General features: G+C 39.3%; 1 protein-coding gene across 5 annotated transcripts in view; it reads right to left on the bottom strand.

Moving 5' to 3' along the window:
* ppfia4 (PTPRF interacting protein alpha 4) overlaps nucleotides 1-17368 on the bottom strand; it is a 699209-nt gene that overhangs the window by 171737 nt on the left and 510104 nt on the right. For all 5 annotated transcript variants that reach the window (XM_043716866.2, XM_043716868.2, XM_087973636.1 and 2 more), the window contains exon 4: nucleotides 15273-15347. In XM_043716866.2, the coding sequence (XP_043572801.1) occupies nucleotides 15273-15347 (75 nt within the window). The remainder of the gene's footprint in view (nucleotides 1-15272; nucleotides 15348-17368) is intronic.

A 17368-nucleotide genomic window follows, 5' to 3' on the forward strand; every position in this document is an offset into this window, starting at 1 on the left:
AGCCACGTCCATGTCCACGTCTCAATCAATGACAGCATATGGCCAGCCCGAAACAGATGCTGTAGTTTGTATTCCAAACTGCCTTCTCTCCACCTTTGTGTGTTATTCCTTCAATCACTTTCATTCTAAGCTCTGGAATTCTCTCACTAAACTTCTGCACACCCCTACCTATTCTGCTCCTTTAAGACAGCCCTGAAAATAAATTTCTCTGACCAAGCATTAATTCACCTGTCCCAAAATCACCTGTAACTCAATGTGAGATTTCATTTGATTGGGCATCTCTTGAGAAATCTGGAAAGTGTCGACCTGTTTAGACACTTTCTGGAATAATAAGATTTTAATTGTTGGAACACCTGTCTTTAGAAGGGATTATGAGGGCCTACATGCTGTTGATTGCCTACCAGCATTGGCTGGATTTGGCTTCTGTTTCAAACACTTGAAAGGGTTGCAGGGTTTGAGCTATTGGGAGATGCTGAATAGGCTGAGGCTATTTTTCCTGGAGCATCTGGATGGATATATGAATAGGAAGGGTATGGAAGGATATGGGCTAAATGCAACCAAATGGGACTAGGTGATCTGGTCAGCATGGACAATTTGGACCGAAGGGTCTGTTTCCATGCTAACAGAAGGTTGAAATCACCACATAAATGCAAGTTATAGTTGATATCTCAAGAAAGGGCCAGCACGTGAAACATAACATTCAGAGCATACTCGCTTCCATGGTTATTAGGTGGCAACTTTCAGTTCTACCCAGCAAAAGGTGCTGGCCTCATTGCAAGGTTTTCAAGAGGTCACTCACAACAGTATGGGTCACAGAAAAACAGTTCTGGGAAAATGCTATTTTGATTAACTAACTCAGGAAGAAATTCTAGGGAATAGTAATCGTCTAAGAGTTGGAGCTAGGACTCAGAATAAGTCACTGGGGAGTTTAGAAAGTGGAATGGTCACGGGGAGTGTGATGGGGACACCACAATAGGCTTGAGAGAAGCTTGCCAGTATTAATACATTGGTGCAGCTGAAAAAGGGAGGGGTGGAAAGCTCACATGCAGTATTTGCTCAATGGAATGAGTAAGACTGGCTGTCTGGGAGAAGTCCAGAGGCAGGACTAACTTGGTGGAGCTAGCTGTTGGTGAAAAACTGAAGTTATCCTAGTGGTCGAGTGCTGGAGTACACTTTTGGAATCCAGGGGAATGTGAGAGTAATCAACTAGAACAGGAACCAGTCCACATCATAGTGGCCTTTGAGTAGCAGTTTCAAGATTGGATAAGTGAAGTGAAAATTTGTGATCCAATGAATGAGATTTCATGATCCCCTGTGTCATTAATGTCAGGGGGAGTGGCTGAGAGATCTGCAGATGTTCTTCGAATACAGTGGGTGCTTTTGAGCACTATGGAGTGTTTGATCGCCGTATATTATCCATGTCTACCACACGTTAAGTCTTGGTGCTAGAAATAAGTTATACAGATATTCTAGATTCCATCATTGTTCTAACCTATTTTTGTTTGTTCAAAACTGAAGAATCCTATGTTTTTCTCTTACTAAGTCCCCTGGATTTCACCTTTAAAAGTCAAGGCTTTCGGTTCCTAACCAGATTGTAACATAATGTGGTCAGCTTTTTCAGGATCATAATAAAGACACAAGAGTCTGGTCTGGGATCATCACAAGGAGGCAGCTTGTGTGGAGCTTAAACACTACCTGAAATCTGTTGAACCAAATGGTCTAGTTATGTGCTGTCAACTGTGATTATTTCCATTTGTATTTCCATTTCTCCTTTTGCAATGGACCCATAAAAAGTAAGATTAGAGATTGTGATACAGGTCACTGCAAATTAACTAAAATGATCTTGTTTGCAAATACAGTGTTGCAACACTTCGGTTTATAAATGGAATAGTCTTCTTTCAAAATAGCAACCCTTTTTAAAGCACGTATTTCCAAATGTGACACTTCTGTAAATAGAATTGGTGGTAACAGTGTGATAAAATTCTGTCACCACAGTTGTCTCTGCTTAGCTGGGTATCTAGCTGCATTGCGCTTTGCAGAACAGACCTGGCACTTTGAAGGTGATATACTGCTTTTGAAAATCTTTTGTCTAAAAGTTTCCAAAAATATTCGATACAAGCATTTTGGGAGGTGTTATTTGAGAATAAATAGCTAGCATCCTTCTCTGACGATGGAGACTGTAGATCTTTTGGAACCTCATTTACATCTCCAACAGTAACCTGACTCAAGGATTCAAGCATTTTTAAGGCCTCTGAAAAGATGTGTGGGCGGTTTTGCTCAATGCAGATCACCCTCCGATTAGTCATTGACAGGAAACTAAGCTGCTTGTCAAGGTTATATTGGTTGCATGAATTTCTGTAGGTAATAAAATCAAATTGAAAGGTTGCCTGCAGACAGATACACATTGAGCAGAAGAAAGATTTTCTGTTTAAAATAACACCCTGCAGTGCATCATCGTGGAATGCTCATTCACAATCTGAAGTTTGGTTTATTTATGGGTTGGGAGGGAATGTGTGGAGGATACCACGTTATAGAATGATTTTATTTTACTTTATAATTCACAGCTCAAATTTCAGTCTTAAGCCCAAGATTTTATCATAGCACCATGATGACTAAGAACTGAGTAATGCAAGTTAATTTGCAATGACGTGACTTTGCAATCATATTTAAATAATTTGGGTGCAAAGTAGGGCAGTACAAATCTAAGTAAATACTGAAAGGGGTGGCCTCATTCCTTTAGTTTCACATGGAATTTTACATTCCTATTCCGTATTAACTTTTATAATGCTTGATTGGACTCAAGCTGTTTCTATCACCATATTTCACTGGTAAAGCTGGTGATCAGAGATGCATACACTCAAGAGACAAAAATGCAACATGAACTTGATAATCTGTCAAACCCCCGTACTCAAATTTCTGATCTGAAAGCAGCAGTGGTAAGCATAAACAAGGCTACTAGATATTAATCCACTGCATTTATTTGTCCACTGTCAACGCAAGGACTCCCAGAACAAGCAGGTTCGACTGGACATACAAGAAAGGAAACGTCTGAATAAGGAACAAAAATGATGGGAGCTGTGGTAAGCAATTAGCTGAGGCAGCAAAGAACTTGACAATAGCTTTCAGAAACTTGCATTTTCTACTGCAATGAATGTGTGCCAAATGCTGCTGATTTCGAAGGACATTGATCAAATCAAATTACTTCCAGTTGACAAAAACTGGATTGACCAAATAAAAACTTTCTGGCTGCCTTTGATATAACAGACATCAGACAGGCTGATGTTGTAACATTAAGGAGAGGAAGGATTTCTTGCTTGAAACTGGCTGTCAGAATGACCCTTGATGTCACTGTTCAAAAGCATGCAATGAATCTGCAAAACAAAAACCTGCAGAGACACTCAATGAAGACATGGCCCATGACACTCCACTATAATGGTGAGTCTTACTGGAGTTCAGCAGCTGCAGTGAAATAGCTCAATTCCAAATGTCAGACATGAAACAAGCAGGAAAATGGTGCTGTAAAGCATGAAGCTGCAGGACACCCACCTAGAAATGCATGTAGATAACTGCAAAGCTATTTACAAAGGGAAAGGATAGAGAACATCCTGGTCAGAGATGAAATCTTGTAGTTCACATGACAACCAATATCACATTGTGAGAAGTGGTTGTCACCTAAGTGGAGAAAGTGAGGACTGCAGATGCTGGAGATCAGAGCTGAAAATGTATTGCTGGAAAAGCGCAGCAGGTCAGGCTGCATCCAAGGAACAGGTTCCTTGGAAAATGCTGCCTGACCTGCTGCGCTTTTCCAGCAACACATTTTCAGCGTTGTCACCCAAGTGCCTATAATACCACCAGAGCTCAAACTCAAACAGATGGGACTGAAATCAAAGATTAGTCAGACAATGAAGTAACCCAAAATAATCCATTTAGCAAAACACAAAGACGCACAGTAAATGTTCACTCAAGTGAAAACACAACAGCTCAGTTTCAGAGAGATTACACATTGCTTGAATGAAACAAACATGCTTTTAATCTTCAAACTCACAAAATGTAACCATTGTTACTAAGTGAGCTAATTTCAAGAACTAAATTGGTCCTTCTGAAAAGTAAAATGAAAAAGAAAGGAAAAACATGCAATGAAACAGAAATGCTCAAGGTGGAGGAACAGTTAAAAGAAGTGACCCAGCCAGCTGGCTGCAGGGCAAGATATACCATCAAGAAACTGCTACAATGACTGAGCTCACTATTTGTCACACACTACAGAAGAAACTGATCATCATTCCTTTGAAATCCAGAGGACGAAACAAAACAAAAAGACTGCCTGGCAACAGTTGATGCAAGTCTTCAGATCAGATTAATTAGCCTCACATTACTAATCAACTCAAGCCTTAAAATTGTGCTTGGAAATCATTTCCAATGCTTTTTTATAAGACTAATGATAAACCCTAATCACTCTCCAAAGCAAACCATTCAAAACATTGAGTGATCTATATATGCCATTGTCTTACCATTAATAAACAAAGGACACTAAAGCATAGTTCATATAGTTACTTCATGGAAACTTATGAGATTCAAAAATTTGATAGACCTGAGCAATGCCTGGATCCAATACGGAATCAAACTGCCCACAAAAATTATTTAAGCTCAGCAGATCAGGGTCACTAGGTGAACACTGGTGAAAAAATGATATTCAACAGCTGTGGAGCATTCTACCTGAGATTATTTCATGATCATAGCAAAAATCTCCACGAATCCAGTAGGTTGAAGAAGTTTACAACTAGGGGTCTGTGAAGGACCCTCAATGGATCAGCCATAAATAAATTCTGGCTTTCAAAAAGAAAAGTTTTGAAAATGAAAAAAATACCATGGCATAAAAGGTTTGATTGAAGTCAGCAAACTGGTGGTTTTGGTGCCAATGTGGACCTCTATTCACCTCCTTTAACATGTATGATGACTTCAGAAGTCATCCGACACTTAAACTAGATGGTTGCTCTAATGCTCGGTCCCCACTGGCTGAGGAGGAGGAGATGTGGCAAACATAATCCATCCAATTCAAGTATACCATGAAGAGTGAAATCAGTCAATGGCAGCTCAGAGCATGTATACAGTTCTGTTTTTCATTTCAATCGTTCTGTCCTGTTTTTATGTGCATTGTCACAATTGTCGATCACGTGAAGAGACTAACATAGAGTCAAATGACGAATTAGTACCTTTCTGGAGGAAGAGGAGTGAAATATTTCAACATTAGACAACCATTAGATTGACTATTACCACCAGCAAAACTAACACAGTTTGCAAAGTCACTTAGATATTCTTTATTATGTGGCTGCTGTTTCCATGTATTTCTTTGTTAACCACTTCTTAAAGCATTAGAGTTGAGGTGAAAAGAGTTATTTGACTGATGATCAATTAGAGGACTGGGCAAGGCTGATATACTGGAAATAGTCAATGAGAGAGGTGAGCATTCAGACAGAAGGTGAGGGGGAGGGTTATCAGGAGTTTGAAGCAAGTGGAGGGAGGGAGAGGATGTGGTGTTGGGACCACCTTGTCCTGTAGTGTTGTGATAACAGCAGCAACATCCTGATGAATGGCAGCTGCCTTGGGAGGATCTTTATACGGAAACATTATTTGATTTCTGTTTGGGAGTGGGTGGGGGGGGGCAGAAGGGGGTCCATGCAATATTTATACCACCTGACTGGGGGGGAGGAGGCATTCAGACACATCAAAGTTTAGAATCCTCACAGAGGAAAACATCACAAAATTCAAAGCTTCGGGGGTTTGTCCCCAGGTTGGCAAAACAATTTCCCATTTAACATTTTCTGAAGCCTCAAAAACTCTCAATATTCACTCTTCAATGGCAACAATGACCAAGACTTGGCACATTCTATCATCTGATGTCAGCCTTTATTGGTTGAAACTAAATCTGACTTGGCTCAGAGGCAGAGATAACACCAACAATAAACCATCTTGAGTGCATGAGAAGTGCAATAAACTCCTCAATAGTTGTGCAGCAACACACACAACCTATTGATTACCTGAAGATTTTAGTATCAAACTTTATACAAGACTGACTATTTCCCCAAAATGATACAGACCAAAATAAAAAAAACTGACAAGATAGGTACATGATCTACAGTTCTGATCTATATCATTAAAATTAAAAATAATTGACCAATCTTATTCTGCCAGAGCCCAAGGCACCAGTCCAGTCACTTAAACCTTGATCAAGCATCATGATCAGTGTCAGAATACCCGTAATTACTCTCCAGAGACAAGAGCTATCACAAAGAATTTATCGCACTTCACACTCCGCAAATACCATAGACACTTCCCATTTACTTTAAGTGGAGAGGAAGATAAAAGCAGTTGCCATAACAAAAATACTATAATCACAGAATGCACCTCAAGAATATCTGACATGTTAACATTAAACAAGCCATCACTATATTTGATCAAAATGTGTAAAACCCCAATTTCTGCATTTACTGTAGGGCAGCATGGCAGCTCAGTGATGAGCTCAGACAGCACTGCTGCCTCACAGTGCCAGGGACCCAGGTTTAATTCCACCCTCGGGCAACTGTCTCTGTGGAGTTTGCACGTTCTCCCCATGTCTGCATGGGTTTCCTCCCAGGGTCCAAAGATGTGCAGATTAGGCGGATTGGCCATGCTAAATTATCCCATAGTGTCCACTGATGTGCAGGCTAGGTCAATTAGCCATGGGAAATGTCAGGTTATGGGGATAGGGTGGGGTCCTGGGTCAGCATGGGATGCTCTTTAGAGGGTCAGTGCAGACATGATGGGCTGAATGTCCTCCTCTTGTACTATAGGACTTCTGTGCTTCTACTGCAAATTAATGCCTCTCATAGCTATTACATAGACAATTCGGGAGTTCAGACAATATAAAGCTACGTCATTTTACATGAGAAAACATGAAATAACATGGGAAATAGAAGAGGCCGGCTTTTCAGCTCTTTGAGGCTGCTTCATTATTTATTATCAACATGGCTGGGTCATCTACCTTATAATTCAGGAGGTATTAGAGAAAATCAGCAGAAAAATACTCTTGACACTGCCAGACCTGGTGAATTTCTCCAACACTTTTTGTTTTTGCTTCAGATCACCACCATCTTTGTTTTATTTTGCCTTAAAATTCACCCTCCCACACTACCCTCACATTCTTCAGTTTCCTTCGTACATACAATTCCATTTAACAGTCTTTAAAAAATGTAATAACTGATTAGCTTACCAATTCTGCAGTTAAAAAAATTACAAATGTTCACAACCTGTTGAGTAAAAAAAACTCCTCAGTCCTTCATGGGATAGGGTGGGATGCTAGGTCTGTGTGGGATGCTCTTCGGAGAGTCAGTGTAGACATGATGGGCCAAATGTCTCTTCTTGCACTGTAGGACATCTACGTATCTACTGCAAATTAATGCCTCTCATAGCTAGTACATACAGTATGGGAGTTTAGACAATATAAAGCTATGTCATTTTACATGAGACTATTCTATTCAGTCAATTAAGGCTAGTCTTGAATTTCTATTTTCAGACTGTGATTTCTAATTCTCAAGCCACCGTCCCACCAGGTATAATATTCTCTAAGGATCTTTGATGAATCCTTTAGGAATATCATGTTTCCATTAGATTCAAAATTCTCAGGCCCAATCTATTCAGAATCTCAACATAAGACAATCATCTCATTTCAGGAACCAATCCTGTGAAACGACTTTATTGCATTCCCTCGAAAACAAGAAAATTGCGCACAGTATTCCACATGGTTTCCCCAGCACCCTGCATAACTGTAAGCGGACTTATTTACTCTTCTACTCCAATCCTCTTGTAATGAAGACTAACATAAAATTTGCATTCCCAGTTGCTTGCTGCAGCTGCATGTGAAACTTCCTGTTGTTTGCTATAGAAGAGTCCCAGCGAATACCAACATAAACTAGGTTCTCACTAGTAAAGTAAAACTGTGGTTTTTTTCACTTTTCTTACTGAAGTGGATAAGTTCACAAACCCCACTTGCTATGTACTTGACCATTCACTTAATTTGTCTAAGTCCCTTTGTAGCTCCGATGGTCTCCTCACAGTTTGAATGGTGACACTGGTATGTTTCAGTGGTTGTGCAGTTGGTGTGAACAGAAGTACATAAAGCACTTCAGATCAAATTCAATGCAGATTGTTTAAATTTACTCCAAAATTAGGAAATGTACAGCATTATAAACTATGTACAGTTCTGACATATTCATTCTTTGCTATAATGTGAACATTGTTGTTTGAAGCTGAGACTTACTTTATAAGGAAGGGGTTCAGTAATCCTTTGGAACCTGCAGAGTTAGACCCAAATCAGACAAGTTGGACAATGCCTCTTGTAAGTATGATGTAAGCTGCGATGGCTGTATTTAAATATTTGGCGGTTTAAAATTTAACATTTGAGAGAAATAAGGAAGAATTTATTACAATATTCTGCGCTGACCTTCATTCTTATCCTCTTAGCCCTCCATAGGTTTCTCCCCAGTCTTTGGATGATCAACCAAAATGGACACAAAACAGAGGAATAGGAGGAAACTACATGCCCCATTGAGTCTCCATTGTCATTCAATACAATTAAGGCTGGTCTTGGGCTTCAGCTTCACTTTTCATCTCCATCTCCTTTGATACACTGAAATGTCAAAATCTGCCCATCCCAGTGTTAGATCCAGTGCACAATACAGCACCCACAGACATCCAGGATGCAGAATTCCAAAGATTCACAAAACCTTGACAGAAAAACATTCTAATTTTAGTCCTTAATATTTTAGGCCATATCCAAAGAAGGTCCATATGCTTGAAATTCATTAGTCAGGAGAAGCAACCTCACCCTGTGAAACACCTTCACAATCTTCGACGTTTTAATGAAATCACCTCTCATTCCTATAAACTCCATGGAGTATAGACCCTATTTTTTTTAGTACGTCAGATATCAAACCCACCATCTCTGGAAACAATCTAGTGCTTATTCAGTGTACCATTAAGCATCTAAATCTTCCCTAAATATGGAGAGGAAAATGATACACAGTATACCAGGAGTAGTGTCATCAAATTCCCATACAACTGCTGCAAAGCTAGTTTATTCTTGTACTCCAATACCCTTACAATAGAAATTAAATAGCCATAAGAACATAGAAAACAGGAGCAGCAGTAGGACATCTGGCCTGTCGAGCCTGGTCCGCCATTCAATAAGATCATGGCTGATCTTTTCAGAGACTCAGCTCCACTTTCCCACCTGCTCACCTTAATCCTTAGCTCCTTTACTATTCAAACATCTATCCAACTTTGCCTTCAGCGAGGTTGAACTTCTTGAATTGCTTGTTAAATCTGTGTGATTTTCTTTGCTCCTCGTTTGAGTTGTTACAATGACAGACCAGAAACCCAAAGTACTTGTGACAATTTTTAACTTGTAATTTCAAAATGTTTCTTTAAAAGAAAAAGCTGATCGAGCCAAAATTGACCAATTAATGTGTCTAAACCAGAGAGAGAGAGAATATAACACTTGAAGTGTCAAAAAAACTTCAAGCAGGTTGTACTCTGTCTCACACTGTACTTGTAACCACAAAGATAAAAAGAGGCTAAAGCCCCAGCTCAACAGCAAACTATCCCACTGTGGATTATGTCTCCAAACCACAGGTACTTGTGTATTTCTTTTGAAAGAAGACACAAGGAAAATGTATACAAATACCATTTTCAACTCTATTGGAGTGTACTACTAGACTAAATGCTCTTGTGTATACTTGCCTGGATTTGAAGAAGTGGGGCCAGGTTACCTTGCCTCAGCCTGGAGATCAACATATCCCCATCTGGAACTGTAATCTGGAACCTCACCTGGCACATGGTCATAACAGAAATCTCTCTGACATCAACATTTACAAGCTTCATGTCTTTTAAAAAATAAACTATTCTTCCAACTAAAGAGAATAACTTCACACCTTCCCACATTATATCCCATCTGTCACCTTAGTGCCTATTCACTTAATTTATGCATATCTCTTCGCAGCCTGTGTCCTCCATCAAATTTACATTTCTACCGAGTCTGATAATCTCAACAAACTTAGATATACTCCTCGCAGTCTCTTTGTCAAAGCCATTAATGCAGCTTGGAAACAGCTGGTGTCTCCGCACTGATCTCTGATCACCTATGTTGACTTTGATTGATCATATTATTTTCCAAGTGATTTGTTCAGACATCCTGTTTCATAGATTCCAACACTTTCCTAATAACTGACAGTTAACTGGTAGAAAGTTCCTAGTTTTCTCTCTCTCTCTCTCCTTTCTTGAAAATTGACATTACATTTGCTAACTCCTAAACTGCTGAATTTGTTCCAAGATCAAGGGAATTTTAGAAAATCATAGCCAGAGCATCCGTATCATTTAGAACGATAGAAAGTAGGCCATCATATTCTTGGATTTTTTTTGTACTTTTTTCCTTTGGATTTTCCAGCTTATTTTCCATGCTTAAATAACTGCCTCTTTTTTTTTTAAGTTTCTAAGTAAGCATTTAGTATGTAATTTCATCTCCATCTCCTTTGATTCACTAAAATGCCAAAAATCTATCTATCCCGGCATTAGATCCAGTACACAACACAGCAACATCTAAGCTGCAAAATTCCAAAGATTCACAATGCTTTGAGGAAATAAAAATCTCATTTCAGTCCTCAATGTTTAGGCCATGAATACAGGCACAAATATTTGTTCAAGGTCTGTGCATATCATCGTGCCCATATTAATTTATTTTGTCTCTGCTTTTAAGGGAGAAAGTTGAGGATTGCAGATGCTGGAGATCAGAGCTGAAAATGTGTTGCTGGAAAAGCGCAGCAGGTCAGGCAGCATCCAAGGTGCAGGAGAATCGGAATTTCGGGCATGAGCCCTTCTTCAGGGCTTTCCTGAAGAAGGGCTCATGCCCGAAACATCGATTCTCCTGCTCCTTGGATGCTGCCTGACCTGCTGCGCTTTTCCAGCAACACATTTTCAGCTCTGCTTTTAAGGGACCAATGATGACTTTAGTCACTTGCTTCCTTTTTAAATATGTGTAAAAGTTTTTGCACTCTATTCTTATATTCCTGATTAGTTTGCTCTGTTGTTCTCCTTTCCATCTTTTTATCTACTTTCTTGGTATTCTTTTGCTGGTTTCTAAACATTTCTCTCAGAATTGTTCCTCAGCAAAGGATCAATGCACCTGGGTTTACCATTTGATCTTGAGAGATGATTTTGCTATATTAAAATTGATGAAGAAACAAGGGAAGAAAGTTTCCTGTTACAAACACTGCGACATACCAATGAAAAACCAAAAAGGGTTTCAACTTTCAGGTTATTATAGGCTCTATTATTTACTGCTTAGCTCTTCTTTCAAATCTCTTGCACCTAGGAAAGCACGCAATCAAGAGAGAAGTCAGGCATTGTGTTCCCAGATCACAGAAACGTGGCTATGTGCCTAGCTGCCTCCCTTGTGCAAACAAGTATATCACTTGGGGAGTGGTGAGTCTGTACAATCCCTGTGCCAGGCCAGAATCTAGCTAATGTAGATTTCAGACTGGTTACTTAGAGATTTAAGACTATTTATTGAAGAATCCTGTAAAGAGATTGATAGAGTTTGTTACAGTTTAATCAAAGAGCATCAAAAACATAAATACTGTTTTTCCTTGATTAAGCATTCAATAAAGTGGTGTTGGGCCTTTCCCTAATCCCTGTCCCTTTGTCTATCTCACCATTTAACATGCCTACATTAAAAAGGGTTACTGCAAACTAGTCAAGTTTAGTCAGAGTATGTTTACCCACCTTTCACTTTACAACAATAATGCAAGGAGCAACTCAGCATCAAGAAACCGGAGCAAAATTGGGCAATAGAAATTGGGGGAAATGGCCCACTGGTTGGAATGGGCGCAGTGCACTGCTCAAAAGAACTCTTGGGACTGAGATGATTGATCTCCAACAATCTCAATGCACTTCCTTTATGCTCGATATGACTCCCACCAATGGACCATTTTCTCCTGATTCCCATTGAGTTCAGCTATGTTTGGGTTCTTTGATGCCTGAATGCATCTTGAATTAAGTTTGTCTTTGTACCCAGTTCAACAAGTCCTTCACATCTGCATACCCATGATTTTCACTGGTCAAAATAATACTTCATCCATTCTGCAAATAGTAGTGAGAACAATGGGTATTTATTGTCACATTGTAATTAGAAAGTTTGGAAATGCTGACAGAAATTCCTCTCCTCTTTTTGAGCATTGCCAACTCCTTTAGCCAGGGCACATATCCACAGACATTTCACTGATTACGTTTTCTGGTAAACAAAGTTATGACAAAAAACCTGGTTGAATTCCTGCTGCCAAGTGAAAAAGGAGTTAAGAAACAGTTGAGTTTTTCATTCTATTTAGAAAACCAAAGCATAAACTGACTAACTCCTAATGGAACAAATAAACTGATGTCCATCTTGCAATTATGGCTTTGACATTATTTATTGTACAAAGTACAGTACACAGTCCTCTTAAACCTTAAGATCATAGCATTATAGATTTCCTACATTGCAGAAACAGGCCGTTTGGCCCATTGGGTCCACAGCGACCCCCCGAAGAGCATCCCACCCAGACCTCACTCACCCCCCCGCCCCCTTTCCCTGTAACCCTGCATTTAGTATGGGGACACTGCAGAGGAACTTAGTATGGCCAATCCATCTAACCTGCACATCTTTGATACAGGGACTTAACTCCCTTGCACATCTGGGGAGAAAACTGGAACACCCAGAGGAAACTCCACATAGACAGTCATCTGAGTCTGGAATCGAACCCAGTTCCCTGGTGCTGTGAGGTAGCAGTGCTAACCCACTGAGCCACCATGTTGCCCTGGCATAAACCTTGATAAAACGAAACTTACTATGATGTCAATTCACTTATCATTTTAGTGAGTTTTGAGAAGATTTGTAACGCAGGATGAGTCCACTTATTATCTATTAAGACACCTATCAATGGCATCAGTAAAATAATCTCCTTGGAAATATCTCTAAACATTGCTGAATGCAATCTAAACAACAATGAAAGCTTAAACAGCTTAGAAGACATAACACTCCAAAAGAATTCATAGAATCACAGAATGGCTATAGTACAGAAGGAGGCCATGTGGCCAGTCATGGCTGTGCTGACTTTGAGATAACAAATTGCCATGTCCTATTCCTCCTCTACCCCATAGCCCTCCAAATATTTTCACTTTAGACACTTAATCAGTTCCCTTTTGAAGGCATCAACTCTATTTGCCTCCATTACAAGTTCAGGCAGAGCATTCCAAATATGAGTTAAGAGTGTGGTTCTGGAAAAGCACAGCAAGTCAGACAGCATCTAAGGAGCAGAAAGATCAACACCCTTTATCAGGAATGCTCCTTGGATGTTGCCTGATGCTGTGCTTTTCCAGCACCACACTTTGACTCTAATCTCTAGCATCTGCAGTACTCACTTTCGCCCATTCCAAATCTGAACCAGTTGCGAACATAAACTTTTTTATTTAAACAGGTCACCACTGCATCTTTTTCCAATATCATCTGGTCCCTATTTATTCTGTCCAGAACCCTGACAATTTGAAACCTCTATTAAATCTTAATCTCAATTACTCAATTGAGCATTAGATTCCCAGGATGATTCTTTTGAACTTCTATCAGTGCTTTCTATCATTTCAAGATACACAAGACTGTTTAAATCAATACGATTTAGACATGATTCTCCCTCTCCTCAGATCATGCCTGACCTGCTGTGCTTTTCCAGCACCCCACTCTTGCGTCTAAATCAATGTATTCATTCAATTATTTAGTTTCATTCCTATAATTTTTTTTTATATCATGTACTTACCAAAACCACTGGAACATGGTTCATGTTTAGTTTTCTAGCACCAGCTCACTAATTAGTTCGCGGTCAGCATGTAAACCCTAAAGCAGCGCTGCTGAACTCACCATTTCTAAACACTATTTGAGACACTCATATTCTAATTGTTTTAATAATACTCCAAAATCTAATTGTCCTCAATGTTGACATAACAGCTGTTCTTAATAACTTATCCACTTCATCTTGTCATTTGTTTCATCACAATAAAATCAAGAAGTCTGTTAAGACTCCTGTAAAGTAAGCCTATTTTTTGCAGCAGCATGCACTAAAAAGTTAATTGTTGCATTAAATGAGAATGGTGTGCTGTGTGCCATTACATCATGGTACAATACTGCATACAGTTCTTTTCAAATAAATAAAACTATGAAGGCTATCTTCAGCTACCAGTTTCAGTATTATGGGAAATCAAACCTTGTATTTATACCTTCCACACAGTAGAACTGCAGCTGTTTCACTAGTTCACAGATAAGAACCCCTTTATGCATACACACTTGGCTTGTTCTCAACAATCTCTCTCAACAGAAATGTATAAGACATGTGAGCAGGGACACAGCCTTTAAACAAGTCACACTGACCAAATGTTAGGAAGACAAAAGGGGAAAATGTTGGGTGCAATTAGGGTTGCCAACCTTCCTTTAGTAATTGAAGAATAATCACCTGATGCTGCCACAAGTAACCAAGGAAAGTTGTAGTGGAGCATCAAACAAAAAGGAGGTGCATTATTAATTTCCTTTATACACATTTATTTCAGCTACAAAATCATTGAAACTGGATGGAAAAAACAGAGAAGAAAGATCAATTGGAAAGTCATGTGATGAAATCTCTTGTAATGTCCAGCTAGAGTTGAGCAAACTCATTGTTCAAGAAGGTGCTAGTGAAAATCAGATGGCTTTAATAATTACTGTTGAAATGACAGGGAACATAAATTGAGAAAAGAAAAAGCAAACTTTGATTTTGAAATACAGAATTACCTGTACTGCCCACTCCAAAGACAGACAAGGTGACAGAGTACGTGAATGATGCAATACTTTATTTCAGCTTACAGCAATGTAACTTGCATTTTTACACTAAATTTATGGCATGAGTTTATTTACTAAAGATGAGTGAACTCAATCTGTTCAAGCTCACCAAACAAATCGAAGACAGAGAATGAATTGAGGAATACATTATCAGTCTCTAGGTGTCTAGAATGAGCATGTGTGCAGCATGAATGTCTTACGGTCTACACATTCCAGACTAAACTGTGCAAAAAAAACAAAGTTCACAACAATAAATTTCAACTTTGCACCCATACTCATTCAGTTAAACGTTTTAGTATGCTCGAAATGACAGAAAACAAGCAATACAGTTTGTAATTTGCAATCCTACCTCCTGATTGGCTGAAGACAGTTGTTCTTCTAGTGTCGATACTCTTTCCAATGCAACTCGAAGACGCTCCCGAACCTTGAGAGATTAAGAACAGGAAATTGCATTCAAGAACTTTGCAAATCATCTTTGTAGATTAAACTAATAAAACTGAAATTAGGATTAGAGCAGCACAGTAGTGGTGCAATGCACACCAAAGAACAGGACGACCGAAGTGCACACTATTATATATAGATTACATTTCCTTGTGCTGCTGTTCTGTGGGTTTAAACAGGAATGGGGTGGAGGATAGTGGGGAGAGGGAGTATCATGGTCAAAGCAGAGTGGGCTACATAATTCCCCAGCAATCATCAAATTATGTGGAATTGAGAATAGCAGTCTCTTAGGGTGTGGCTTTATATTACCCACTATGATGAGAGAGAAATTGATTTTCAAGTGTTTAATGATTGCAAAGACAATCTATGTGCACTCTGCTTTTAATTCAGTTGATAATTCTCAAGTGGGTTTGCACCCTCTGAATGGATGGTACATCTGGCATCAACATTTTGCCACATTACAAAACAAAATTCATCACTGAACAGCATGCTTGCTACAAATCTGACCAGAAACACAAGCATGTGAAACTCCAGTACAAAATACAGCAACAAATATAAATTGGCAATCCTGTTCTGCAGTAAGAGACAAGGTCAACTGAATGCCACAGATATAACACCAGCAATCCCTAAAACAGAAAATACTTTTGTGTGATCTAAATGTGGCAGAATAATTGTATGCAGAGCTAGCACTGCTGCTGGGAAAGCAGGAAGGAGAGACGGAGACAGAAACTGCTCATATTGACACTGTTTTCTCATTAAATAGTCAGCATGTTAGCAAGCACATTCAAAAGGGAAGTCAACAGGGCTTGTGACAATGAAAGCTTTCGGAATAATTCAAACACAGTCATTGTTGATAAAGGTCTGAATTCTGAATATATCTCAGGAAATAAAAGGATCACAAGGAAATATGTGGAGAATGTAAAGTCATTCTATGGACAGAATATAGAAAAATCACTGAGATTTACTTTCTCAGGATATAAACAATCTCCCTTTAGCTGAATTGTTGTTTGCTCAGATCATTAATAAGTTGATCAGTACCATTAGTGGATAGTGAGTACCATTTGACTTTAAATAAAATACTGTGACATGTGGTAACAAACAGGCTGCTTCTGAACATAAGAATATAACATTTAAAAAAGGAGCAAGGGTAGGCCATCTGGCCCGTCGAGTCTGCTCCACCATTCTGTAAGTTTATGATTGATCTTTTCGTGAACTCAGCTCCATTTACCTGCCCACTCATTATAACGCTTAACTGCTTTACTGTTCAAACATCCACCTTTTCCTGAAAAACATTTAATGAAGCCGCCTCAACTGCTTCACTGGGCAAGGAATTCCACAGATTCACAACCCTTTGGGTGAAGAAGTTCCTCCCCAACTCAGTCCTAAATCTTCTCCCCCTTATTTTGAGGCTATGCCCCTAGTTCTGGTTTCACCCGCCATTGGAAACAACCTCCCTGCTTCTACTTTAGCTATTCCCTTCATAAATACATTTGTTTAACATACCCCTCATTTGTCTAAATTCCAATGAGCATTAGTCCCAATCTACTCCAAACTCTCTGCATAAACTAATTCTCTCCATTCCAGAATCAAACTCGTGAACCTCCTCTGCACCCCTCCCGTGCTAGTCCTTTCTCAAGTAAGGAAACCAAAACTGTACAGAGTACTCCAGGTGTGGCCTCACGAGCACCCTGCAGCATAACCTCCCTGTTTTGAAACTCCATTCCTTAAGCAATGAAGGACTCTAATGTGCTCTCAAGCTCCACAGTGATCCTTCAATAAACAACAAATAATTTTAACAATTAGGTGTCACTGGCAGTTTATGTGAAATCTCATACTGACAAACATGGCTATCTGTCACTTTCCAAATTCTCTCTTCTATGCCATATTTTCAACTTTCTCCATGTAATCATGCCAAGTTTCTGATATATTAGCAACCTGAGCAAATGGAATACACATGGATGTTTTGGGTTACTTTCACATTGATAGGTAACCAAGCCATTAATG

The sequence above is a fragment of the Chiloscyllium plagiosum genome, unplaced genomic scaffold (genome assembly GCF_037043375.1).
Source record: "Chiloscyllium plagiosum isolate Xiang-an unplaced genomic scaffold, Cpla_swu_hap1 HiC_scaffold_26, whole genome shotgun sequence".
Lineage (NCBI taxonomy): Eukaryota > Metazoa > Chordata > Chondrichthyes > Orectolobiformes > Hemiscylliidae > Chiloscyllium > Chiloscyllium plagiosum.